This window comes from Galendromus occidentalis, unplaced genomic scaffold (assembly GCF_000255335.2).
Source record: "Galendromus occidentalis unplaced genomic scaffold, Mocc_1.1 scf7180000077450, whole genome shotgun sequence".
Taxonomy (NCBI): domain Eukaryota; kingdom Metazoa; phylum Arthropoda; class Arachnida; order Mesostigmata; family Phytoseiidae; genus Galendromus; species Galendromus occidentalis.
The window spans coordinates 918,629-944,770 of NW_003805438.1; the positions used below are offsets into that span (position 1 = coordinate 918,629).

A 26,142-nucleotide genomic window follows, 5' to 3' on the forward strand; every position below is an offset into this window, starting at 1 on the left:
CGATCTGTTAGCGAAATAGTTCGACGCTCGCTCAGATCATCGTTCATGTGAAAGGAGACCCTTTGAGTAGTGGAGCTCGATTTCCGGCTGAAGATCCGACCGAGCAGAAAGTCCAATTAGTCGGTAGACATCTTTTTCACCCGAGTCTGGGGAAGCCGAGCGAACCCGAAGAATTCAAAATCGGACTGTAGGACAGTCTCACAGGGGCAGGAATTGAATCTAATTGAGGAATATTCTCCTCTCGGGGAGGAAGAAATCTCGACGAGAAAACAGAGACTGGCGAAGCGTCACTCAGAGCAGTAGTCGGGGGAACAACACGAGTTATGACGTTCACCGAAGCAGTGTGGACGCGCGAGCAGACCGGCCGACTGACTGACTATCGGAGGGGGGAATCCAAGGATAAGGACGGAAACAAGCGAATATCGGATAAATAAAGCGGTTTTCAGGAGCTTGTCCGACCCTTCACCTCGATGATGAGCTCATATTATATCTGGCGAGTCAATGCATTGGGAATTTATCGGACGACCGGACTTAGCGACCCTGGCCTTAGCGACTGAACTTCTCCATTCCCGTCTCTCCTCATCTTCTCGCTCGGCCCGATCACTTCTCGCTGACAAACGCTCACGGGCAGGTATTGTTTTCCCCAATCCCCCGTTCTGTGTTCCTCCTGATGTTCCTCGTCAAGATCGTTCTCTCTCCTCAAGCCCCCCTGGCTAGACAAACAGGAAGGATGTTGTGACCCACCCACGGCAACTCGCACCACCGGCAACCGCTGCGGCGGGAAAAGCTCGCGGCAAATTGAAGGCAGACACTCCAGGGTTCGATTTTCGTTCGTCCCTCGCGTGGTATTGTCATTCGCAAGGAACTCACGTTTCCCCTGAGGACTCGCTTATTCAATGAGTCGCCTTCTATAAGAATGAGATTATGAGGGCCAGGTGGGAGAATTTTTTTCTTCTGTTCAATCTGGTACTCCTCCAGATCGGTGAGCGGATTTCCCTCGAGCAAGACGACGGCGATGGCAATTTGATTCAATTCACGCATCTCGGCCGAGATTCGATCCAGTTGACTCGGTCACGGGAAAATGTTTTTACCACCCGGGAAAACCTGGATATCTCCAAGTAAAACTATTCCATGTCTCGTTTTGGAAAATCCTACGGGGCCCGACAGCCTGTTCGACGGACGGTCTAACCCCGTCCTTTTGCAGTCCCTGAGGAAAATCTTTAGAGAGAAAGGACAAGGCTGCGGTCTCTCGTTTCCCAAGGCGAGGGAGTATTCCCGAGCCGGTGCTCCTCTAACTCGACTCCGGGCAACTGAAGGAGTACGAATAGCGAGAAAACCGAGCGAAGAAACAAAAAGTTACAGCTATATAAACCAGAACGAACTTTTCGAGCGAACGCTCCTCACCGGCATCCTCAGTTGTTGTGCTTGTCAGGCGCAAGAGTCCGAGAGCGTGACCGGCCACGAGTACCCTCGGACCACAAAAATCAGCTCCCAGTCATCAATCGCGTTTGACGAGAGCCTAGCAAATCCGGACGCCAGCCGGTTCTGGAGAACAACCTCATCCCAGAGCTGAAGCGGCGCATTCTTCCGTGGCTTCGGGCAAACAACGCACCCGGAGCTCATTCCGTGCAGTCAGTGCCGTTCCAGGTAGGCGGCAGCTAATGATATTGCTTTTTCGGCGGCAGTTCGGCGGGGCTTTCCTCTAAAATCGAAGAGCCGCCCAAGCACACAGGGTCCACGGAATCGACGAGGAAATCAGGAGAAGCTCGACTACGCCGTGCCGTCGAGTCGTCGAACTAGATGCACCGATTAATTGAAGTCGACCCCAGTAAGCAGACGGAAATTGTCGGGACAGCGATCGAACTCGCGCAAGAGAGGAAGGTGGAAAGTTCAGATGAGTGAGCTTCAAGACTGCGTGCGAGGGATGAAGGGCGAGGCCCGTGTGGGACGACAATCTAATCCTCTTATTCGAAGGCCATGAACGCCGATAGGTTCCAGGCTAGCTGCTCTTTCAGGCTAGCACGCTAGCTCTAGAAGCAGCGTCCGGGCAGGGGCGGTGAGCTGAGGCATCGAACCAGAGGCTCTGGACGAATTGAGAACGAACCGAGGGGTATTGGTCGCGATCGGGAAGCTCCTCGTCTACGGAAAAGAAATAACAGAGAGCCAAGACCGGTGATTCCATAGACGAGATCCCACGCGAGAGCTAATGGAGCCTTTCGTGGTGGAATTCCGACGGTATCCGTAGACCGTTGTGGACTGCCGGAAATGGGACGAGGAGGAGGAATTTTCTCGCAGGGCATCTTGCCATGCGGTTTGTGCCTTGAATGAATTGTCCGAGCGTCGGGTGGGACGTCGGCGACGAAGACAGCGAGGGCAACAATCGTTCACACGAAGCGACCATGTATAACGCATGTTCACTCTATCAGGAAAGAGCTTAAGATAAGGACTGGACTGCTCTCATGTCGGGAACATCTCTCGCTTCGGAAAGCTGTCCTGCTTCCACGCACTCGTAATGGGCTCCCGATAAAACTCATCGAAACGAGGCTCCACACCACTAGAAGATAACGAGCCGGCATTCCGGGCTGCCTGAACAAATACGCTCTCGGGGTGCGGAGGCAGGTGCGATCAGAAACACAATTTCCGCCTCGATTCTACCAGATGAGAATCGTATTACGTATTCACTAGCGTTTAGTCGCAGGAATTCCCGCATAAGGAGCTTCATAAATAAAGAATTCACACTTCCCCGGACGAGTCAGGTAGGTAACGCCGCAGCGAGCGATGTTTTCACAAGTGATTATTCTCTCCACGGGATTGTTTTCCCGGGAGCTCGGCGAACCCTCCTCAGTTTCCGGCTACGAGCTCCAGCCCTCAGGGACAGAACTCGGTGGGGACCTGGAGGCTCTCCGGAGTATTCGGGAGGGATATTCGGTATCCTGCGTTCGACGCTGCCGAACGATTTGGTGCGGCGCGTGAGTGAATATTCGGGGAAACGCGTCATGGAACCACAGACTCAAGCCGGGTGCTCCTCTAGAAGTCACCTATGATCATTTCCTAAGCTTCAAGCTTGATTTGAGGCTGTATTCCATCATGGAAACTTCGGTGCGTCGCGGCTCGACAGCTCGGCACAAGCATGGTGGAGTCGCACAATGAAAAACGAAGGAAGAAGGTTCAAAAACGCCAAGAATTCCTGATGAATAGTACGCGAAAGTGTTGCTTCATTTGCATGAATGGTGAGTACGCTGCCTGTGTCAGCTTCGGTCACAGCCTTTGCAGTGACAGCAGCTCTGTCGAAGAAAGTGAGGGGAATAAGCCGCAGACCCTTGGCATGCAAAGCCAAGAAAGATTCCTTAGCCGGCTGCCGCGGCTCACCGACCGTTGAAGAGTCACCGGGTCTTTGTCGAGAATTCGCGTTTGACGTGAAGGCGGTGAAGGCGTCACTCCATCGAAAGTGGGGAAGAATAGTGACAGAAGAATGGTGCCAAAAAAAAAGTCATAATTAATTCATTTGCGAGAATAAGCGATCGCGAAAGATGACAATAATCGCTCCGATTGAAGGACTCCGATTGAGAAGCGGGAACAATTAGGATGCCCTCTTCTTCGCGAGACATCCTCTGCTCCGGGTTTTAATCATGGGGAGCCGGCACAAGGAACGGGATGGAATTACGGCTCTGAGTGAGAGTGACCTGTCCCTCGGCGGAAACGTTTCACGACGACGGCACTTTCGCCGTCACTGCCATCAGCCTCTCCGTATGTGACAGTACACTAATGATCGCTTATAGGGTTGTATGCATTCCTCGTGATCCACGCCCTGTCGAGATCGCTCACACCGTCACCGATCCGCGTTCTCCCCGCAGCAATCAATGCACATCGTTCTTTTCACATGGAATCGCTTTTTGAAACTTCATCACCGTGCCGGGCGACCGCCACCGATACTACAAGTGTTGCTTGACCCTTCCGAGCGTCTGAGCCGCTCCGACTGAACATCGATCCGACGAAGGATCGTCGCGGAGGGATCGATGATCAGTTGGATGGAGGACGGAGCGGCCCAACGCCCTCGAATCGACCACTCAACCATTTGTCAAAACGTCTAACGCAGTTGAGGAGCCGCTCCGATACCAATTCACTCAGGTCTCAGAGCTCCGTCTCCCCGACCACCACACTCGGTCCCGTGCCCTTTCTGAACTCCATGACCTCTCTCCTTCGAATACTCCTCCGATGGTCCGCGTAAGCTCTGCTGAGCCGATCAAAACTCTCGGCCCGGCTCTTCCTCCGAAGACGCTCTCTACACGGTCGGAACTCGTCGTCTATACCCTCTCCGGAACCCTTTCAAACTTGCTCGAATCCGTGGGAGAACTTTGAGCTACAACCGTCGATTTGTCCGTCTTGGCCTATACTTGGGACCGTATCGGATTTTATCGCTAAGTGCCTCATCGAGTAGCTATAGTCGTCGGCGTCGTCGACGTCTTTTCTCCTCCCCCTCCCACCCCCGATCCCCCTCCCGATACCCACATCTTTCTCGAGCCATTCTCCTCGAGGCGAGCGAGCGAGGCTTTTGAAAATCTCTCCCTGGATCACAAACTCCGTGAGCGTTAAACGCCTTGGTTCCGATAGCTAGTACAAAGATCGGCGGATAGAAGCCCAAGTAGTACAAGTCAGTCGAACGAGTCGTCGATGTTCCGTCTCCGGTCTAGGTCGCTCCACAAAAGTCAGCATCATCGGTGCAGCTTCACTCCACGCCCTGCGTTGTCGTCAACGTCAGCAGCCCCCGCGGAGTCGGCGGCGCCAAGCGATCAATCATTCACCGACAAGATAAGAGTGCGCCACCAAGGAAAGATCTGCCAACAAGTAAATCTAGCAATGCGGCCCGCGAACTGTAATCGCAGTTTCGTGCTGCTGTCTTCTTTCCGTTGTAGGCTTGCAAGCTCGCCAAAATCGAGAAGAATCTCTGCGAGCTCCAAGCCGCCGCTTCGAAGCTCGGCTTAAACGATGTCACTGGACCTTGGGAGCGAGCGAGCGGGTGAAGCAGTCGGCCTGACCGAGCGAGAAGTCGATTCGACGCTTGCCGCATCGTTGGTCGTTCGTTCCTCTGCTCTCCGCCTGCTTGTCTACTACTCGCTTTGCTTCCCGGTCTTCGTTGTCGTCTCACCAGTCCTCGCAGAGTATTCTTTCAATTCTCCGGCAGACGAGCTACCTGGCGTCTGTTCAAGCCGACCGTCGTCGGCCGCGGTTCTAGATACTGCGTCGCTGCTGGCTCGACCCGCTAGTTCAGTCGCTCATTCGCCGACTCGGTAATAATACAATGTCGCCCTCTACATCAAGGGGCGTTTGGAGACAGGTGATGACTTCGTTTCCAAGTTTCAAGCTTCTCTGTCACTGTCGTGTTATGGAAGAGCGGCTTGTGCCACCACAATGGCCACATTACGCTTGCTTGATTTCTTTGTTTGTACGGAGATGCAATTTGGAGATTCGAGTCCGAGCCACCGGGTACCCTACTCTGCCGATCGGGGATGCTCGGGAAACATCGACGACTGATCCGAGTGGCTTCCTCTGAGAGAGTCTGTGTCGTTACCATCCCCCCTCCCCTTCCCCCTAGAGTCGAAGGTTTTAGCCAGTGACTTATGTAGCTTATTCGAATCGGTCGTCGAGTTCCCCTAAACAGATGGAACCGCACGGTGACGTAAATCACCAACCTCGGTTTGAGTGTCAGAGGAAAAGTTGGTTTTCTATTCTCTTAGAGTCTCGGATCCTTCGAATTCACGGGGGACGACCTCCTCGAAAGCGGAACGTTTTTCGAATCTGAAGAGGGCACTTGACGAAGTTGGAAATCACCAAGGAAGAGAGGTATTGAAGCGAATCCGAAGAGCGAATGTCCGAGCTTGGCGAATAAACCGGAAACGATGTATGATCACATGTATAATGAATAGCTCCACGAAATGGGGATTCGATTGTGTCGACATGAGGAAAGAGCGTTACCCCCAAGGTTGAGGTTTTCGGGTTCGTCTAGCGAAATTCTTCCAAGAGATTATTGGGAAAAGTTACGGGAGCGCTTTCCATTTCGAAGTCCCTCCCTAAACTTCCCTTTCCGATTGTCTCTATTTTGTTCGAATGAGTCGAGTGGGCGATGTCTCGGAGCCACCGAGAGCGGAAGGTCGAAATAAACGTCGAAGATCCTGCCCCTCATTGAAGAACTTCATTACTTTAGCTAGTTGTTCCAGCGTGCTAAGCTCGAGTTCACTTTGAAGTCCCGGAGTCCGAAGTCCCTCTCGGCCCCGATTCCCTCTCGAGAGACGTCACCGCACCGCTTGATCCGGAGTTTCATTATTTAAACCTCTTCTCGGAGCGCATATAGTCCCACTACTGTGCTCGTCATCGTCCTCATGTCATATACTCAGTATGACCCTATGCGCGAATTCCTGTCATCTTTCAGAACGGCAGTCAGCAGCGACGGGGAAGACGTTTTTTGTCGAGGGTGCTTCGAGTGAAAGATTCAGCATGACCGGCACCGTGGCGTGAGTCGGAGTTGTCAATCCGCGATCGCGGGATACGCTCGCGAACAGAGTGCGTGGTGGTCATCGGAAGATCGGTGCTCGGTAGCGGTTGTGTAAAACCACCTCGGTGGTGTCGATGCGGTTCCTGATGACTGATGATGCACCCAACGATCACCGAGATAATGAAGAAGACGGCGGCGGCTACGACGGCGATAATTAGTGGTCATAAAGACAACGTCAGGAGCCGAGATTCCAATGCAAAGATCCTCCGGCCGCTGTGAGCCGTCTACTTTGGGTCAGCGGGACGCACAACTCACGTCTATCGTCTGAGATAGCGATCGAGAGTCTTACGCTCACGGGATCTAGAGATTCCATCGAAAATGCTCGCGACTTGTGTAACAGTCGACTCTTCGAAATGAAAGCAGCGGTGGCGGCTGCATCGAAACGGACGCAATGATGCTCGTAATGTTCCTCGACTCTATTCCTGGGCGTAATACCCAATGAGCTAGAGCATGATGGCAATCTCGGTCTCATTCGATCACGAACGAATCGAATCGAGAGCGGGGGCACGTGCTCCGACCGACCTCCTCGCTTTCATTCTCTTGACAAGAGGGCAGAGCTCGAATGGAACGGCGCCTATTCGCTGCCTCGAGCCTCGGTTACTGGGCTTCACACGAGTCGAGTTTTGGCACCCGTAGACGGTCTCGCCCGGCGGAGGCCTCGAGAAAAACGACGTCCTTGGACTCAAGGCCGAAGATTTGGATCAACGGTCAGATTACGGAGGGCTCTGCTTAATCATTCGTAAACCATCATCCAGGCTCAGTTCAAGCCCTCTCGGGACTATCCGGGTAAATTTACGTACACGCGACCAGAACCCGCTCTCCGGTCAATTTCCTCCTCGCGGTTCTGACGGATTGCGGCGACCCCGATTTTCCAGCCAATCGATGTACGTACGATACGTCTGTTTCTCCATAGCGGCCGGATCGCCAGCCTTCCCCTAGGTGCTCCCCTATCTATGACGGAATGTCTCACTCAGGCTCTCTCGAGCATCGTCCGCGCTGCAACGCATCGAGAAACGATGATTTAGATAAAGAGATGCCGTGCGCGCCGGTCACAAACCGAACGTTGAAGACGATGACAATCGCCGCAAATTTATAGACCCCGATCTGATTTCTCGAGCCAATGAGTTTTCGGAACGGATGAGGCAATTTCTTCCGATCCTGCGGGGTTATGTTAGATGGTTTGCTTCTCAGGCTCAACAGAACGCATGGCTGAACCTGGTGAGGCAGCGATGCCCGGCTAGGATCGCAGAGCTTTTCCCCACGCGTCGTAAGAGACAGCGATACCCGGCGAGTACCGCTTCTCCCAGTCGAGATTCTCTCGACTGAGCCATTGTTTAGGGAAATGTCGACGAGATTCCAGCTCGAACGAACTTGGGACTCGAGAGCAGGCTCCTCCCGCGTTGATATCGGCTGGCTTTCCTGAGGATTCGAGGCCAGTGCTCAAGGACGTGCTTGTTTTTAGCGTCGAAGCTTCTAAGGCCAGGGAACACGTTGTCTTTTTCGGCAACAGTTCGTGAACAACGTAGTTCCAACGTGACTGATAAGGAAGATTGCAGCCGAAATCGCGCCGGGTCCACTGCCGCTACGAAATCGGAAACTCGGGATATTGTCGGGAAGCACTCAGTCGAACAATAATAATAGAGATATCTCAATTGTGTAACGATGTCCTCGCTCGGGATCGCAGTACGCTTTTTCCGGCGACGCCAACGAAGATCCAGAGACGACATATCCCAACAGAGAGGATGCGCCAAACTCGATCGCACTCGAGGAAAAAAATCTTCCCCAACACATGTTAAAGTTTCGGCCAATCATCTATTTGCATATTTCCGTATTCCATATTCATATATTTCCATATTTGCCTCCCTTGAATCCAACGTTCGCGCACTCGATTAGAGCTGGGCCAGCCGAGTTGCAGCCGTCTTGCAGACTCCGAGCTCCCGAAACTGAACGACAAGACGCTCAACAATTCGACGAGAACAGCGGGGGCGCAACACTGGTAAATCCATTCCCACAAACAATGTTTGCCCAAAACTTGCTTCGCTCGCTTGCGTTCTCGAACACCCTCTCCTTGATTGACCCCCGGAGCGCGAACCAGGGAGTTCTGATTTCGTTCTGTGGAGCGAGATCCAGCTTGCCGCCAAAGGCGGGTGGCAAGGCTAGACGCAATCAAGTTTCACGGCGGGCTCCAGGAGCTGAGTCTGACGGCGCGTTCATGAACTCGGCGAGAATGAGGGTAGGAGGCCTCCGGTGGATGCTTCGCAGAATACGCTTATATCTGCTTTCGTTCGGGGTGAAGAGGAAGGCGTCCGCTCCCAGAGGCCGTCCTCACTTCTCGGATGATGTCAATATCGATGGGGAAGGACCCGGAAAAGTCCGAACCATCATCTCCCGCGTTCCAGCAGAATGGGAGGAGGCCGGCATCCGAAGACAGGCCTCACGCACTAGGCCTGTTTTCTGTTTCCTCCATCATTTTCAATCTCCCGCGTCCAAACCGCAAACTTTCAAGCACTCGTCCACTATCGCCGCACTCGTCGCAATCTCGTACCGCGGCCCGTGATTTTCCTCCCGCAGTTCACGCTGGAGACCTCCGCCCGAAGAACGGACGCTCGGGCTGACTGACAGGGAGACAGAATATGATGGCTGTCAAAAACGTGTTCGCGACACCGGACCGTAGTCGGACCTTGCTTCTGGTTGGGACACGTTCGAACGACACGCCTGGAACAAAGGTGCCCGGCTCAAGCGAGCGATCGCGGATGAATTCGTCCTCCATACATCTCAATCGGAGGCGTGGAATCGGCCCTCGGAGCGGTCCAGACAACCACTTGCCGAGGAATCTGTTGGCTCTCGATTCCCGCAAGTGTTTTCTCTCATGCCTAAACGATCTCGCTCGCATCTTCCGCTGGGGTATACGGGAAACGGGCTGTACGATGCTTGTACACACCTACGTACACCGATGTGAATCAAACACGGGGCTATCGCGGGCGTTTCTGCCACTCGGGATGCAGCACATCTATTTTTACGTTCTTCGGTCGTTAATATTTACACGATGCCCGTGAAGCCGATGGAGACGGAAACGTGCAGGGGAAAACTCACGGCGAAAGAAAGTCCGGCATCCGGAGCATCAGGGGAATGGAAAGGGAAATAAAAAGACAAAGGCTGACTGGTTCCTCTTCGGAGCAGGCAGAGGGAAAATAACAGTATCCGGACGATCGCGAACGAACCTACGATGGAAAAAAACTTGGGACAGCTCACTACCACCTCGGACGGTGGGAGATTCCATAAGGACAGAGGACATTTATTTCCCTCGCAGTGGCGAACGCTGCCGTCGCAGAACATATTTGCGGATGGCGGTGGGCCCTGGAAACAGACAACGAGACTCTGGGAGCCTTTCAGCGCTCTCGAAAAAAAAAATCAGATCACCCAACAGATCGTGTTACATTTTCGGGAATAGCAGGTCGAACATCAATGTTCATTTGCGATGTCACGGGACACGCAATATGTCCAGTTTGAGGCCAACAGCCGCGTCGAATCGACTGACCACGCGTAGAAACCTTATTCATTCGTTCATTCGGAGCCGTCGGTATCGAGAGGAACGACTGATTCGACTAAGCCGCCGCCACCGCCGTCGACGACGCCATCCACTTCAGTTGTTCGGACGCAAGTCATCCAAAACCGACCGAGTAAGTCAATCATCCGCACTTATCGGATGACGATGTTGCATGGACAGAAAATAATGCGCGACATCATCGGCTGTCGACGAGTACTCCGGCTCGACGACGGAATGTTCGCTCACGAGAATCACTGGATTCGAGTTTTGGGATTCCGGGAAGGAATCGATTCGGCTCGAATCAAAGTCGTCGAGAGTGAAATCGAAACCAACACGGAGAAGCCCACGGAACCTTTGTCTTATTGTTAGAATCGCCGGGGCTGAGTGAGTGCTAAAGCTTCCCCCACAGCCCCCTGAGGTGAAGAGCTCGACGGAAGTGGAAAGAACACTTCCGAGCTCTCGAAGTCATTCTGAGGGCTGAAGGGGGCAGAGCGAAAGGAATAGAACGCTGGGAACTTGGAAGCGAGCGTTGACAGCCATGATGACGGGGAGGAAAGGTACGAGGGTCGGCGGGCCAGCTGGAAGATATTCATTATCACGTCGTCGGAAATCATATTAAATGTGATAGGATCATACATCACGAGTACAACGGCCGAGCAGCCACTCTCAGTCAGACGTTTTCCTCGTTTCCTCATGATTCTCTCTCCTTCGGTCGTTCTCCATACTCTCGATCACTGCCAGCTCGCGCAATCGTTCGTGGTCGACATCGCCGCCAACCGAAAGAGGAGACAGAACGATGGGAGGACTCGGGGAGCGATTGAATTGGACTCTCGGAGAAAGTTCCTATAGCTTGAACATAATCACATGGCAAGCGCAATCCCGAACATACTTTGATCTGGGTAAGCCCAAGGAGGGCGTCCTGCATCCCGGAATTCGCCTCCAGGACCTGCCCTGGGAACCGTAGGCGGCTTGAGGTGTACTCTAAAAGGAGCGGCTCTGAAGAGAAAAATCGCCTTGGCGGCGAAGCTTCCCCAACTCGAGAAACTCCCCAGACATGACGATGACTTCGCTCAGAGCGGATAATGCTCATCTATGGCGACGACACCGGTCGCGGTGCGCGAGATCATCGAAAACTTTATTCGTCGGATAGATATCAGGCACCGTCGAACGGAATGCGAGGGCACTTGGTCAAAATACGCGTTGCGTCCCGCGCAGAGAGCGAGTTCAAGTTCGTCCCCGACCGGGCATGACGTCAAATCGTTGCGCTCAGCACGTGGTTTTCCGAAATTAGACCTACTAAGTCCAGTAGCCCGCTAAATTTAGCGCGCTAACAGGCGTGGACGGCCTCGGACCCACAGCAAGCAAGCAACCAACCAGACAGGGTCTCGATAGGCCGCGGGTGGAAGGTTAGGTATCGTTCGATGATCGATGATACACGTACGCTCTCACCTTCGGCTGCGAACGGGTTTCAAACCCAGACTTGCACCCGTCTGATCTCGGAGGGGGCTCCGTCGAAAACCGATACGAGCATGCGCCCTCGAGATGCCGACTCGACAAAAGCAGCAAAATCTGGACCAGTCCCCCGGACGCGACAGTCAAAACCGTCGTTCTCCCGAAGGAGTTCGACGAAGCGAAAAAATTCTTCTCTCGGAGTTTCCTCCTGTCCGATCTCGCTTGTCCTTACTCGCGGCTGATTAGTATTTCCTGAAAGGAGAATTCCTCAACATCCTGGAGTTGAGGGAAAAACACTCGGGTGGCCCATCCCCTCTCTGGTGGTCGTTTCCAGTAATATGCTTCGGCGCAGGCCTGGGCGGCGAGCTCGTCAAACCCACTCTCCTTGATATTCAGGACCTGCCAGAAGTAGCTGCCCCCTCGTCCTCCCGAGGAGCAGCGGCGTTTTCTCGGAGTGACCAACGAGCCATCATCCGTAGAGCATCCGCACTCTCGTAGGGTATGGGGAATCACAGGGCTAGAGCGGCGGAGAAGGTTTGAACGAGAGCCAAGGAAAAAAGTGGCGTTGAGACCGAAGACCTGCTCCCGTGGGGTAGCGGCTCAACAGGGACGGCGGGCAGGCAGATTGACGTCAAGGAGCTCAGAGCTTATAACATTGGCTTGACACAAGCTTCTTGGCTCAAGCGTCTCAGGCTATCCCGAGGGGCATTCCCAGAAGCGACCATATTAGCTCCGACCATCGGTGGAGACGACGCGACGCTCCACGCCAGGATAAGTGTCATCGCTGTATCCTGTCGATGTATCGGCTTTTCAATCTATTGGAGCCCGCAACGCGATCACGAATCCTTCAGCGAACGTTGATGACTTACCATCTGATGGCCGGGATTTCTCAACTCATCGTAGGACCTCGCGAACATATATGTATTCATTTACAGAGATACGTATCCTTCCGCTCATTTGAATATGCACATACAGCCGGAGATACATTTACTCGTCGACTAGCATATGTCAGAGACGGAAGATTAGCTCACGGAAGATTATAACTGATCGTGTCGGCACGGGGACTCCGAAGAGCAGATCCGGGAAGAAATCGACACCCCATTACATCCCCATGTCAGGTTATCGCAGTGACTGCGGTCACCGGGGAAAATGAGAAATCAGATTACAATTTATTCGAATTTCGTCCGCTCGAAAAGCTGATTCTTCCGTTTCTACGACCATTTGCCGCTCTCAATCCATCCTCGTGTGTCACACTCTCTCCCCCTCCGTTCTCCAAGTCCTCGAACAGCTCCACCCACTGCGCTCAAAGTCTCTATATAGATCCAGGGCGACAACGATGACACAAAAATCAGCAAATGGGAGACTCATAACCGATAGCCATCCGTTGGCTATATTCTTTCTCTCGCCCCACTCGGTTCCCATGTTCTTTCGACGTTTTTCTCCAGAGAAAAACTTCAGCCTAAATACAGTTCGGAAAACTCTTCAGCGCGGGACCTCAGGCCGCTCGAGCAATCATTAAGGAAACGCGGTCCGCCTACACCCATCCTGAGTTCAAAGGGAACAGTATGGTCAATCGATGTAATCCTACCACTCACAATTAGTCTATCGATCGAAAGGCTCGAGAAGAATATGCGACCGAGCAAGGATATTGCGGGTCCGAGTCCCGCAAAAGGGGCGGTTCGGATGGAAGCCCGGGGGAAGCCCTCAAAAGGAGCGACATTCAGACTATCAGTCCATCGATCCTTTTTTCGTAAAACGACATTCCTCGTCCTCGTGAAGACAAAAGGAGCCCGAGAACCCTTACCAGCAGCGAATATTGAGGAAGAACTCCTCCTCAGTCGGCTAGAGCAGCTGCCTCGGACGCTAAGGTTCGTGAGCTATCGCCGTCACAATATTTGCTGATCTAATCCTCCGACCGTATAATTATGCATTTAGCCAGGCAGGGCTGGCTCCGCGGGAAAAACTCATGCGAAGTCAGTCCGTGGTGGAAAACCCGCCGAGAACTCTCCTTATCACCAAAAAATTCACAAATGTAAGAACGCTCGAAGTGGAGAAATTCCCCGAGCTACAAGAGCGAATGGGTTCACCATTTACAGGGAATCTCGACTGACCGAAAAAGACCACTGACTGGCTTAATCCCGCGTCCCGGAGGCGATGGAATCGCCGCGGCGCAGTTTATTCAGTTGCCGTGAGTCCATACTGAGAAAAAGCCGGCTCTTCGAACGCCGGCGTAAATCCCAATACCGTACGTTCCGAGCCGAGTAACTCTCGTCGCCTCCGTTACCGACTCCGGCATCCTATATCTGCCGCGCTGCTGCTGCTGCTCATACGTTTTCTCGGAGTTTCCTTCGAGCGCACGAACGCGTCGAGCGCAGGATCGGAACGGTACGACGGCAACAGCTTGTCTGTGAACGCAAAGTCAGTTCATGAAGTCACTGTTTCGTCGCCGGGCCACTGCAATGGGTACTAGAGGGAATTCATCGCCTCCACTCTCGACAGATAACTAGGCCGTGGACATAGATGGTCGGAAAGACAGCTGCCCTCAATCTCCGAGACTATTCAGAGTTCGTCCTCTGCCGGTCGCACGGTGAGCGCCCTTTCGTTATCGGATTCCGTGTCGCGATTTCGGGCTTTAATTGCTACTGAACGGCCCGCGGACATTCCTATTTTCTATCGATCCGTTCCGGTGTTCTTCAAGAGGCGGAAGCGAGCGGAGAGTTCTCCCAAAAGTCTTCATACTCATTGCGGATGCAGACGGCAGTACCGCCGATTTCGAACGTTACCCCATACTCTGAGTTCGTCTCCCTCGTTCTTTTTACTCTCACAACCCTCTATTGCATTCCCTCTCGCTCACATTGTTTCAGAATCGACATCCCGTTTGACTGACAGGAGAACGAGTTCCGCAGAAGTCTACTGCTACCGCGACCGCCACCGAAGTAAATTCAGTCGATCCGGACCGTTGGGCTTCGGCCATGTTCCCAACCGGGCTTTTCCGTCAGATGATAGATACACTGATGTTGTTTGGAAGTCGGTATTAGCTGAGTCTCCGACCCGTCTCCCTCTATCCCCGGACTTCGCTCTTCGCATCGAATCTCCTGTCGAAGGCGGTTTCTTCGATCCGATCAACGAATTTCTTTCGGACCTGATCGATGCGCCACGACATTAGCGAATGGCTCCGAATCTGACCCCAAATCTCTTCCATTCCTCTTCCATGAAACAGGAGCAACGGGGACGAGTAAGGCTCCAAAGGCTCTCACCCCCACCATTCTTGTATCCGGCTCGGAACACAACGACTGCTTCCATAATTCATGACCTGAACACCATTCAGACAAATGCGTCTATCTATCCGCCCGTCGGTCGCTCTTTCTATCTTCGGGTCCGTTCGTCAGTCCGTCAGTCTTTCTGCTCGTCCCTCACTCTGCCCCATTGGCCGGTGGTCTGGTCGTCGAATGACTATTCAATAAGGGCGGAATTCGGTGGCGGCACCGCCGAGGCCCCTCGACCGAACGTCCGGAGGGGACCTGACGCGGATTCTATCGAGAGCCTTTTTTGCTCATGCGAGTCTGTCGCTCAAAAATTCTACCCCACGTTAGCGGCGGACACGCGAAATTTGTCGCGAGCCGCGTTCGATGTGGAAAAAAAATGCAAATGCTGACGTCCCGGATATTCTTCCTCCCATCAGACTCCGGCGACGTTCTTGATATGCTCCCGGTACTGGTAATCGAGTCATCATTTTCCGCTACCGATTCGCGACCGGCCAGAGTCGGCTAGCTGAGGAGCATGGACTCGCTGGGCCGGAAAAAAAGAAGAAACCATATGCAGAAGCTGAGCGAGCATGTGATTTCATCAAACATCATCGAGCGACGACGGAAGGAAGCGGATAATCGCGACCCAGAAAATCTTGATTGCGGTCTCTCTAGTCGGTGCGGCTCTCGTCTGCACGAAATCGACAGGGCGATCCAGAAGCGAAGTCGGCCGCTGCTCGGATGTAGTCTTCAGATTGTTCGCGATTCGCCTCCTTCACACATCGACAGAGGAGCCCTCGAATTATGTAGGGGAGACGCAATGGCCTCGGCGACATGCTCGTCGTCCATCCATGGAATCAAAGGAAAGCGCCATCTGTGGGCTCGTCGAGCTATGTATGTGCGTCCCCTGGAGGAAAGTCAGCGGGAAATTCAATGGGAAACCTCACAGGAAACCCGCTGCTATGACGCTGCAATATAGCCGGGAATGCCGAGAAGATGAAGCAGAGACTTGAATCGCTCCGAATGGAAGACTTGTTCACCCGTCGACTGCGCTCATCCGACCTCCGACTCGGCGGACTTCTGTCATTCCGAAGGAGGAATGACCGGTCGGCCGACCCACCTCCCTGACACGGTATGCGATTTGGGCGGGCGAGGTGAAAATGGAGTTTAATCGCCCTGCCCGACCGGGTGCAAGCCGGGAAGGTTTCGAAAGACCGTTCGAAGGCCACGCACGTACTCGCTCATAGGGAGTTCACAGGAGGGACAGAGAATAACATTCGGTCAAGGTCATACTTTCGACATAGCGCATGCATGTGCCCGCGCGAGAGACACGGCTAGAGCCGCAAGCCCGCGGCGCCAGAGGAGTTCTGGCTGCGAGCGCTGCGTTTGAGGCAATTCATCGACGATGTCACGTATATAATGTGTCCGGGCTGCACGACCAACGGCGAAAGCAACGTCGAAAGCAGGACTGGTCATGTCGGACGAATATCGCTGAAGGAAGAGCAGAAATTCCGGTGGTCCTGAGATTGGTCGATCATTCGGTCAGCCAGTCGGTCTGTCACTCGGTCCGTCACTTGGACAGGTGCAACATTTCAGCGTCAGACGAACCTCTACGTTGGTAGCATCCTTGGAACAAATGACCACAGCGTCAACAATCGCCGCCAAAAAGAGGCAGTGAAAGATGAGAATCCTCTAGCTCAAACCTTCGAAGCCACAACGAAATCAACGACGCGATTGGAAGACGCTCTCGACAACCAACCGAGAAACCACGTTTTTCCGCAACCGTTGGTTCGAGACGAAAGCGTGAGTGCTCTTCCTCGATTGTCCGTCTAATAGCTCGACAACAGCACCGCGGGCAACGACGCCGGATTCGGAGAAGGAAACCAGTTCTGGCAATTACTGCCATCTGGTGAAAGCGTCAGTGTATTCTGCCTGGGGTATACGAGCCCTGAAGAGCAGGGCGGATGCTGTTGATATTTTCCTCCGGGAGAAACCGCTCCGTCGGTTGTTGATCTCGTTCTTACGTTGACGAAATGAAATCCATGCATCGAATCTCGATCGATTCAACACTGATAGGTCTCCGGTAGCAGACCGGAAGACCGACTACATCGAAGAGATGGACGACGGGTGGGACTCAGCTCAATTAGTTGAAGCAGCCTATAAAACAAGCTCTCATCGACCCACCAGACGCTCATGCAATGAGTTTAGTCGAGACCGAATCGAATTGGATCGAGCCAGATAGGTCCAAGAAACGGGAAGGGAAATGTCTCTGGAGCGGGAAAAATCCAACGCTAACGAAGACCGGCCATACATGGAAGAATAATGTCCTAGTGACGGCGACAGTCGTAACTCGAGCCGATATCTAGACCGGCTCGCGAGTTTTAGAATCACTGACTGAGTGACTGACTGACTGGCAGTCCGCCGGACTGACGGAGTAGAATGAGTGAATGAATGAATGAGCGATCTGGCCGTATGGCTGACAAGCTCCGTGGAAGATTCTCTCGGAGATCCTGCAGGACCGACGGTCATGTTCTAGGCACTCTGCCGTCAACATTGGAACAGAACAACAGACAGGTTGCTCGCGAACGTCACGTGAGCATCACGGGATCGGACCGACGACGGCGGCAACACAGACGTCGTCGCCGCCTCGATTGAAGCTATATGTACAGTGGAAGGGCCCGGAAGGATTGGTAGTTTTCGCCTATTGCCACGAGCGGGACACTGGGTAGACTCTTAGATGAGCGACGACGACAACGACGACGTCGATGGTCAGCGTTGAGTATCTTATCCGGTTTAGCCGAATGAACTACGGCAGCAACACTCGCGGCCATCGACTCTCACGAGACGAATGACACACAAACATACTCTCAGGGAAATACTGACATCACAAGAGGATTCGATCGACTCAAAGTATCAAACAACGTAATCGACTAGGGGAACGCGCGTTTCTGATGCTATCCTCCTTCACTTGAGCATGCCACACGCGGAAAAGCGGAAATACACCTATTGGCACAATTGCCTGATTTCTCATGACGGCCAGCGTGGACCGTCCGGAGTCTCGGAGCGCCAGTCATGGGACCGGGAAACGGCCGATTTACATGGAGCAAGCAAATGGAAACCCGCAGCCGAGTGACGTCTGGGACGGGAGCGGGAACGCGCGCGAATCGCGACCTCAGAGGATGAGTGACGAATCTCGAATCGGAGGAAGCTCCGCCGCTCTCTCCGGAATGTAGCTGCAGTTAGACGGGGCTGGTCTATCTTGCTCCTTAGGGAGCCTCAGAACCTGGTCCTCGTGAGGGAGTCGTTCACCACAGGATCGGTTTTTGGTCAATCGATTGTCGGCGTGCTGCTGACCATTGGAGTCATCCGAGCATGGTATGACTAGATCAATTCCAACCACTTCGCTCAGGCGAGCTGGCTCCGGCCCCGGGGGAGAAGCCAAGTTCGATGTCAAAGCGCTCAGGTCTGCTGACATTTGCTCTGAACCCCAGAAGTCGAATCTGGTGCACTCTTTCTAATGGAATTCATAGGCAGAGCAGCTGTTCGAATCACTGGTCAGAGCAGAGTTAAAAATAATTGCTGCAGCCCGGCGCAAAACGTTCTCTGCCGGCTTGGCCACACGAGACAAGGTAAGCCTTTTGGAACAATGTCATTTCGTGAAATAGGCAACAAAGTTCGAAAATTCTCGGCGTTCGATGTGGGTCAGCTCACTGTCGACGGTGACTGTGAGCTGAGGCTGTATGGTATCTCCTGCGCGAATAGTTCCAACGCGGCGGATACGTGGACTGTGCGCGGTGATCTTCTCCAAAACTTTTGTTCACTTCCCCATGAGTATCCAGTGAGCCTAGAAGTCCAGTGTACTCACCTGATTGAAGCCGAAACGGCTGAGGAAGCTCAATTTTAGCTCAATTTTCCCACTATGAACACGAGAACCATAATAAAATCGCTAAATACTCGAACAGCAGCGATGTTTATAACACTAGAGGCTGAGCGGGTCGGAGCAGACGACGCATCGAGGTAATAATGTCATCGGGAGGCCTTTAGCGCTCCCGAGAGGACTATTGACAAGAGAGAGCAGACACTATTCAAAGATGCTGGCGCCGATCTCCGAGGGAACCAATCACTGGGCTCGATTGGTGTGGTCTGGCTCGAACCGGAGGCGGGTAGTTCGATGCGGGCTCCGAGAGCATGAGGGTTCAGCAACTCTCGAAGATTTTCCCCCTGATCCTCGGGAGCAAGGCTCATCTAGAATGCGCATTCCGTAGGTTCCTGGAAGACACCACCGCGGTAGTTCCGATCGGCGGGGGCGCTGCCTTCTCTTCTCTGCGCAGAGCGTTGCTGGTTTCTTCGCTGACGAGTTTCCTTGGAAAGCGCATTCCAGCTCCGTTTCGCGGCGTTAGGGCGCGAAATACATAGGTCGCGCACTCCGCAAACGTAGTACCGGTGCGCCAAGCACTCGGCCATCTCCTCGGTCTTCCCTGCCGGTTGGCGATGAAGTAACGGGGGAAAGGGGGGTTTATCCGCTTGAAATGACGTGGAACCTTCCGTGTTCTGTGCCAAAGCCACCAATCGATGTGAGCTCCCGCAAACTCGTTCATGAGTCGCGGCCCTACATTCTTCGTAAGATTGGTCCTACTTCTGCTCCCCCTCCGAGATGCTGGTCATGAGGATCTGCAGGATCTGCATAAGTTGCATGCCTGCGCCGCACGTTCTCCGAAGGGGGATCGTCCCGATTGGTGACCGAAGTCTTCAATATCGGACTGAGCTTGAAGGTCTTCGATCGATCTTTCCCCAAAGTCTGGAATGGAGTGACCCTTGAGAAACCCAACGGTCTCACCGTCCCATTTGTCGGCCTCCTGTTCAGGAAAGTTTCGCATCACTCACGACCTCATCTGAGTTTCGCCGTTCGGCGATCGTGACGATTCACGGGATGAATACGACAGACGTCTCTGAACACGTGGAGCGTGGAGTGAAGACCAGATCGAAGGCAGAGACATTTCTTTCCACTCTTCTCTGATCTGTCGGATGTCTGTCGCAAAGAGAGTGTGCTAATCCTTCATCCTCAACCCTCTATCTATCTATCGCGATGCTATCCTACGGTACGAATGCGCGCGGGATGCCGGGAACACGAGTAGGTCCCGGAACGCACCGGCTCTCGCTTGCTTACACGAGCGCCTTCAAGCGCCCAGATAATAAAGAGTCGGGAGACTCAACTCCTCCATTGTCCTGCTTACTTTTCCTTCCAATATAGGTGTCAGATTCCATACAAACTCCCCGGAATGAAGGATATCGCGAATACTCGTCCAACCACCGCTGCTTGGACTACAGGACTTTTTCTGAATTCCTCTCACGAGGGAATCTATCGGCAACCAATAATGGCTGACAGCAGATAAGGGACATTGCAGGCCGCCGGCGGCCAGTCAGAGAGCCTCGCGGCCGGTAGCGCTTGCGGACCGGTCAGTCCAGGAGACAGTATTCTCTATCCGTAACTTCAAGGAGAGCCTCTCCGCACTTCCTATCGGTCGGTGATTGGTCGTCCCTCCATTCTCGCGAGAGGGTTTCGAAACGAGTCAGATCTGTCCTCGGCGTGATTGATTTTCGCAGCTTCCAGCTGGAAAATCTGAGTGAAGCTATCAATCACGAGGAGCTCTCCTATCCTCTCATCACGCGGGAGATTCCCTGCGACTGAGATTGAACGAGCATGACACGGCGAGGCATCCCCGGAAACGAGGAAAAGTTGATAGGGAATGCCTTATTTCCGAGGAGAGACGGTGAACCTAGCAGCAGTCCAAGAACTTGGTCTGTGGCTCGCCTTCGACAACCCGTGCCCGTTGCCGTCCCTTTCCAGCTAACCATTTTTGAAGCCATTCCTGAGCGTCGAAGCGAGAGACGCTATCGACGGTGAGTTTTCGCTCCATATGACATTATCCCTCCCGCTCGTTCCGAAACCCCATCCTTTGCCAGGGCTCACACAACTTGCGAGAGGGCGTTTTTCTTCTCGAAAAAAAACAGTTTCCTTGCCGGATCACACAGATCGTACAAAGCCTCGTGGATCAGGGAAGGTTCCCTGTTTGCCGCTCGATTTCGAAGGCTGTAATTCCCACAGATTGCTCATTTGGAGCCGGGCGCCCATACGCAGGGGAAAGAGTACGAGCGGAAGGAAGACCGAGAATGTATTCCAATGCCGTTCGTATCCTGCTAAGATTCGAGACCCTCGTCGACTTCTCGTGGCCGGTCACGTACATCGGACGATTCTTGTTCTGGGAGTCTCCCTCATCGCGGAGAAAAGGCAAAACATACAAAAAAGCTGGAAGCAATAAACGGTCCTGAATTTTCTAGGTATGCTCGACGATTCTTGCGAGCGCATTCAATGACAAACTATTTTCTTCCAGGTCCGTAGTCTGAGATCGGGCCATGGAGTCGGGAGGAGGCCCTTCTTCTCCCGGCGGATGCCTCCTCTCTGATACGCTTTCCTCAAATACTTTTTCATCGAGGTCCGAGAACCAGAAATAATTATTCCTCTCTGCTCTCTACGAGCTGACGGCTGAGATTCATTCGAGCGAATGCGACCACAACGTCAAGCTGTTCCGATTCGGGAGAGAGAGAGCCGGGGGCATGAGAATTCCAGATTGATCGCTAGCAGATCCGAAGCCGACGTCGTTTTAGAACAAGCCTGAGGGAATGTGAGCCACTGCAGCAGTCCCAGATGCGAGCCAGTGTCGTTCATACCTGTTCCTCTAGATATCATGAAATCATGAGCAATCCGCTGACGGCACGGAGAACGCACTCGACAGGGACCGGATCGAATGAGGAGAGAGGAGCGCGGGTCGAAATTATTGGGAACAAGGGAACGTTTCAATGGACATTCGTCATATATCCTACTCGACGCGAACATATCGCTGGAGTTGTACGATGGACTGGATCTAATATTGAGAGAAAAACTTCATGCTCCAATGAGACCACCCCGTTCAGGGAAGATTACTTATCAAAGGAGATTGTCACATACCACTGAGAACGGAGCATCTCCATAGAAGATTGTTCGAAATCAGGAGGAACATTGGCGAGAGAAAGGCGACCGACCGAAGCAGGACCATCGCTTCGATTAGGCTCCGTTTTTGGATTCGATATGGGAGCGACCACGGTGCCAAGGGCTCCATTGGACGTCATGATCTATGTATGGTCTGAACGAACTTCCTGCGTGACTCGGATCTCATCGGTTTGGGACGACACAAAGAAGTCTTCTCACACCTCACGTCGCTCCGATCAGTCGCGTCCCCGTATCCGCCCCCGTGCGACGCCGGCTCTCGTTCTCTATTAACACGCAGCCATTCATTGTGTCGCAAATTACAGCGCCCCTCGCTGGCCGACTGGATTAACCGCCCCCCGGTCTTTCAGCGCAGACCGTTGATACGGGACGGGCTCGAACGAGCGGCATCTCTCAATCCATTATTTTCATGCCTCGGGGAAGTGGTTCTGATGAATTCCGGCGGACTATTCATCAGCTCGTCGGATGTCACCGAAATTCGGTGGGTCCCGCGAAGCCGTTGTGAGATTCGCCTTTCTAACCGAGCTCGATATTGGAGTCGCGCCTGATTCTCGAATTCCGGCCGATAATGGTCTCGGGTGCTTTCGATCCGTGAGGAGCAAACGCCGCGTGGAAGCGATCACGTAGCTCACCGGCGCGCCCGCAGCAAAAGAAACGACACTTGCTCGCTTCGGGTCTCGAACGTCGCGTGGAGCTTCCATGGATGGAATCGCAGTCGACCGCGAGGGAGCAGCTCAAGCTGCCCGAGTGAGCCACCGTCATATTCCATCGCGGCGGTCCAGGATGTGAAAAAAGGACGGGATCGGAGCGAGCGCCCTCGGATGAGGCTCGGGGGCTGGCTTCGTGAATCTCGGCACGCCGCAGGATTTCCCAGGTAGGGTCCTATTCCGGGGAACTTTCGCCTTACTTCCTTTCTCGAACGCGTGGAATCGAAGGAGAGACTCCGGGAAACCCCGGAGGAACGGGTCGAAGGTTCCAAGAGCTCCGAGCCCAAAATCCCGGGGCTAAGAGAGAAGCTGGAGCCCCCGGCCTTTCTCGGTGTAAGGGGAAATCGTTCAAAACCTAGGAGGTAAACGTTGGTTACACCTCACCCCTATGCCCCGCCCAATCGCCCGATTACCCCCCCCCCCCAGAAATGATGCCTGCCGGATTCTCCATCGATGACAGTGAGGCCAGTTCTCCGAGAAGCTCTGGGACCGGCAGAATGGTTCGCCGACTAATTGTAAGAGCTCGGTCCCGAGAGCAACGTGGACGTCTCGCGTTTCGAGCTGCCTGATGCTCAACTCGGAGGGAACGGCTGGATTCGCCAATCAGCTTCGCAGCGGATACCGCAGGAGCTAGGGCAAGAACTGCCGGGCATCGGACACAGTACACTGGCGGGGATATCGAATGATGGTCGTATCGATATTGTGCTGCTGCTTTCGCAACTACTGCAGCCGAGGCTTACCGGAGGAACTCGAGCTTTCGGGAACCTCAGCCGAGCTCCGTCCGATATGCACGTCTGCCTGACTCTCTCAGCAGAATGAAGCTGGCTGCCTCAATATTCAGCTCACTTCCGGCGATTTCTGCAAGAACAAAGAGCTCGGCTCCAACGACAGGGTTTGCTTCAGGGATTTATCGAGGATCTGGGACCGGGAGGATCCCCTCCGTGCGGGGAATTCGGCGAGGTCACCTCCGCGGGAAGGGATTTCCAGCCGATTGGCAGGTCAAGATCGACTTGGAACTTGAAAGTCGTGTCCTTTGAATCGGCTCGCTTGACCCTGGCTCACGTCGCCGGTAAGGAGTGCAAACAACGTCACCCTCCCGAGACTCGACTAACGATTTCGAGGGCATTAACAGGCATCGCTACAAACACTCTCCCAATTAATCTCTTCTAATCTCCACAGCTGCCGCGGCATCGCCAAGAGCTTGGGATCTCATTGATGGCAAGCTGTCCCTCGACTTGTCCTGCGAGTACCGATATCCGCCCGTACGATGTTGCCGACAAGTCGCTTGAACAACATCGTGTACGACATGAATACCTTCGGAATCTGCGTCGTGGACGGGTTCCTGGGCCCAGCGCGAGCGGAATCCGTGCGGAAGGAAGCAATCGGCATACTCAATGAGAATAAACATCTGTTCAAGGTTGGTTCCCGGGCTTTCTGGGAGATATTCCTCTCACCCGAGATTTCCGAGTTCGGAAATGACCACCAGCCCCGATCAATGCCGATTCATAACGAGCGGAATCGATCGTGGTGATGATTCGGGAACACGGACTATTTCAGAACGGTCAGCTCATTAACGACACTGCGTCGAGAGGCGGTTTAGTGGTTCGAGGAGATAAAATAGCCTGGCTCGATGGATCCGAGAGCTTTTGCAGTTATACGAACAACTTTACGAGATCCCTGGACTCCGTTATAGCCCATTGTGTTGCCAATGACGCGACGGGGGAACTCGGCCTACACAAAATTAGCCGAAGAACCAAAGCCATGCTCGCTTGTTATCCCGGCAGCGGCACGAGGTAAGTATGCATCTTCGCCGGGAGGATCGGTCGCCGATATCCACAGCAAATGAGATTATCTTGAGGGAAGGAAACAGTTATGCGTCGGTTTGCCGCCCATGAGACAGACATATTCAATTTCGTGATTGTAAATAATGGATCAGGAAGAGCTCCCTCTCTTTCCATGATCCCGTATTCCTTAGGGCCTTCGCAGGTCGCTGCTAATGTTCGGCTTGGGAATCCCATCGAAGTTCTCCTTCGTTCAATCAGATACTTCAAGCATGTGGACAATCCGAACTTCGACGGACGTAAGATCTCGTGCGTGTATTACCTGAATAAGGATTGGGACGTCGAGAGAGACGGCGGAGCTCTCAGGATTTACCCGGAGGAACACCCGGATCAGGTTCGAGATGATCGCGAGCTTTTCTCCCGCTTCCCTTTTCCTAGATGCACTATCGATACCAGCTGAACGCTGTATCAGAATACCTACCGCCGGTTCTGCTCTTCTCTCGAGATGCGAGAGAGCAGCTTCGATTTCTGACCTTTGTGTCGGACCCCTGTATTCGTTTGAGAAGGGGTCCTTCACAGATGCAAATACCATCTCATATTGTCGGTCCATCTGAATACGCGAATTCGCCTTACAGATGGCGACAGTGCACCCAATCCTAGACCGCCTCGTTCTCTTCTGGGCAGATCGACGGAATCCTCACGAAGTCATGCCCGCAGCCCGATGCCGGCTCTCTATAACGTTGTGGTATTTCGATGATAACGAACTCGCGATGCAGACCTGTATAAACTCAGCGCTCCAGCAACGCATCCAAGATATGGAACCGTTCTCCCAACGAGATGAGGGATGAGTGTGATCGAAGTGTGTACAAATAGACAATCCGTCTCGACATGCAACGTGCCTATCCTTTCTGCCGCACCGGGAGTTGCAAAGTGACTGTTGTCCTGCACGGCCAAAATAGGACGACGAGGAGTTTCAGCAGGATGCCGGAGAATTCTCCAGCTTGATCATCGTTCCCAGATCTCAAACTCCAATAGTCCTGCATTTCCCGGAGCATCCCGGCCACCATGGTATCCGAGCTTGATTTCCAAGGTAACAGCCGCTCCGTCAGACATGTGCTGTTACCGACAGCAGAGGCGGAGACTCATTCGGGCCCCGACACAAATTAACACGCGAATGTCCGCTTACGGTGTTGTGTGTCCACGCTCAGGTTGACAGCATCCGTCCGCCCATCCGTCAAGGCCTGACAAAGCAGAGAAACTTTTGGATGACTCGTCCAAGCATGGAGATAGGGTTCCATTGAGCGGAACATCATACGACGAGCCATTTGTACAGGTTGAGGAGCCCGGGATACATGATGAGCTCTTCGCAGGTGAACAGACGAATTTCGTGATGCGAGAAGAGAAGCCGAAAATTCTCGCATAGAATCGAGGACAATAATTGAGTTGAGAGCCTTCTGGCGAAATCGCTCCTGCTCCGAGAGGTCTACGGGGTCGGCGCTCCTGCAGTTGGAACGACCTTCTCCCACAGAAAAACTTATTCTGCTCGACTCATTTGTCCCTCGCTGCGTCTGTCCCGGTCGCTTCTGGTCGTCTCTGGCGAGTTTATTCATGACTGCTCCTTTCCCATCCTCTGAGGAGGAGGTGAAGGAAAACCTCGGCAAGGAGACAGACGAGAAGAGCTCTATTGTGAGTTTCCCTGTGTTCCCGCGCTCATTTAAATGAAAAAGTATTCGCAAAGAATGGCGATGACTCTGGCGCAATTTGCGCCTGGGACTTCTCCTAACCCTCGTAGCTGCTTCGGGAAGAAAAGGAAAA

The 26,142-nt window shown here is 53.4% G+C and overlaps 1 protein-coding gene across 1 annotated transcript; it reads left to right on the forward strand.

Annotated features, from left to right (window-relative positions):
* Positions 1-23,763: 23,763 nt before the first annotated feature.
* LOC100897541 (egl nine homolog 1) lies at positions 23,764-25,217 on the forward strand. The gene is made up of 4 exons (XM_003743640.2): positions 23,764-23,963; positions 24,104-24,339; positions 24,589-24,721; positions 24,963-25,217. Exons 1-4 carry the CDS (start codon positions 23,814-23,816, stop codon positions 25,173-25,175), a joined length of 732 nt encoding a protein of 243 aa, XP_003743688.1. The 5' UTR covers positions 23,764-23,813; the 3' UTR covers positions 25,176-25,217.
* The last annotated feature ends 925 nt before the right edge of the window (positions 25,218-26,142 follow it).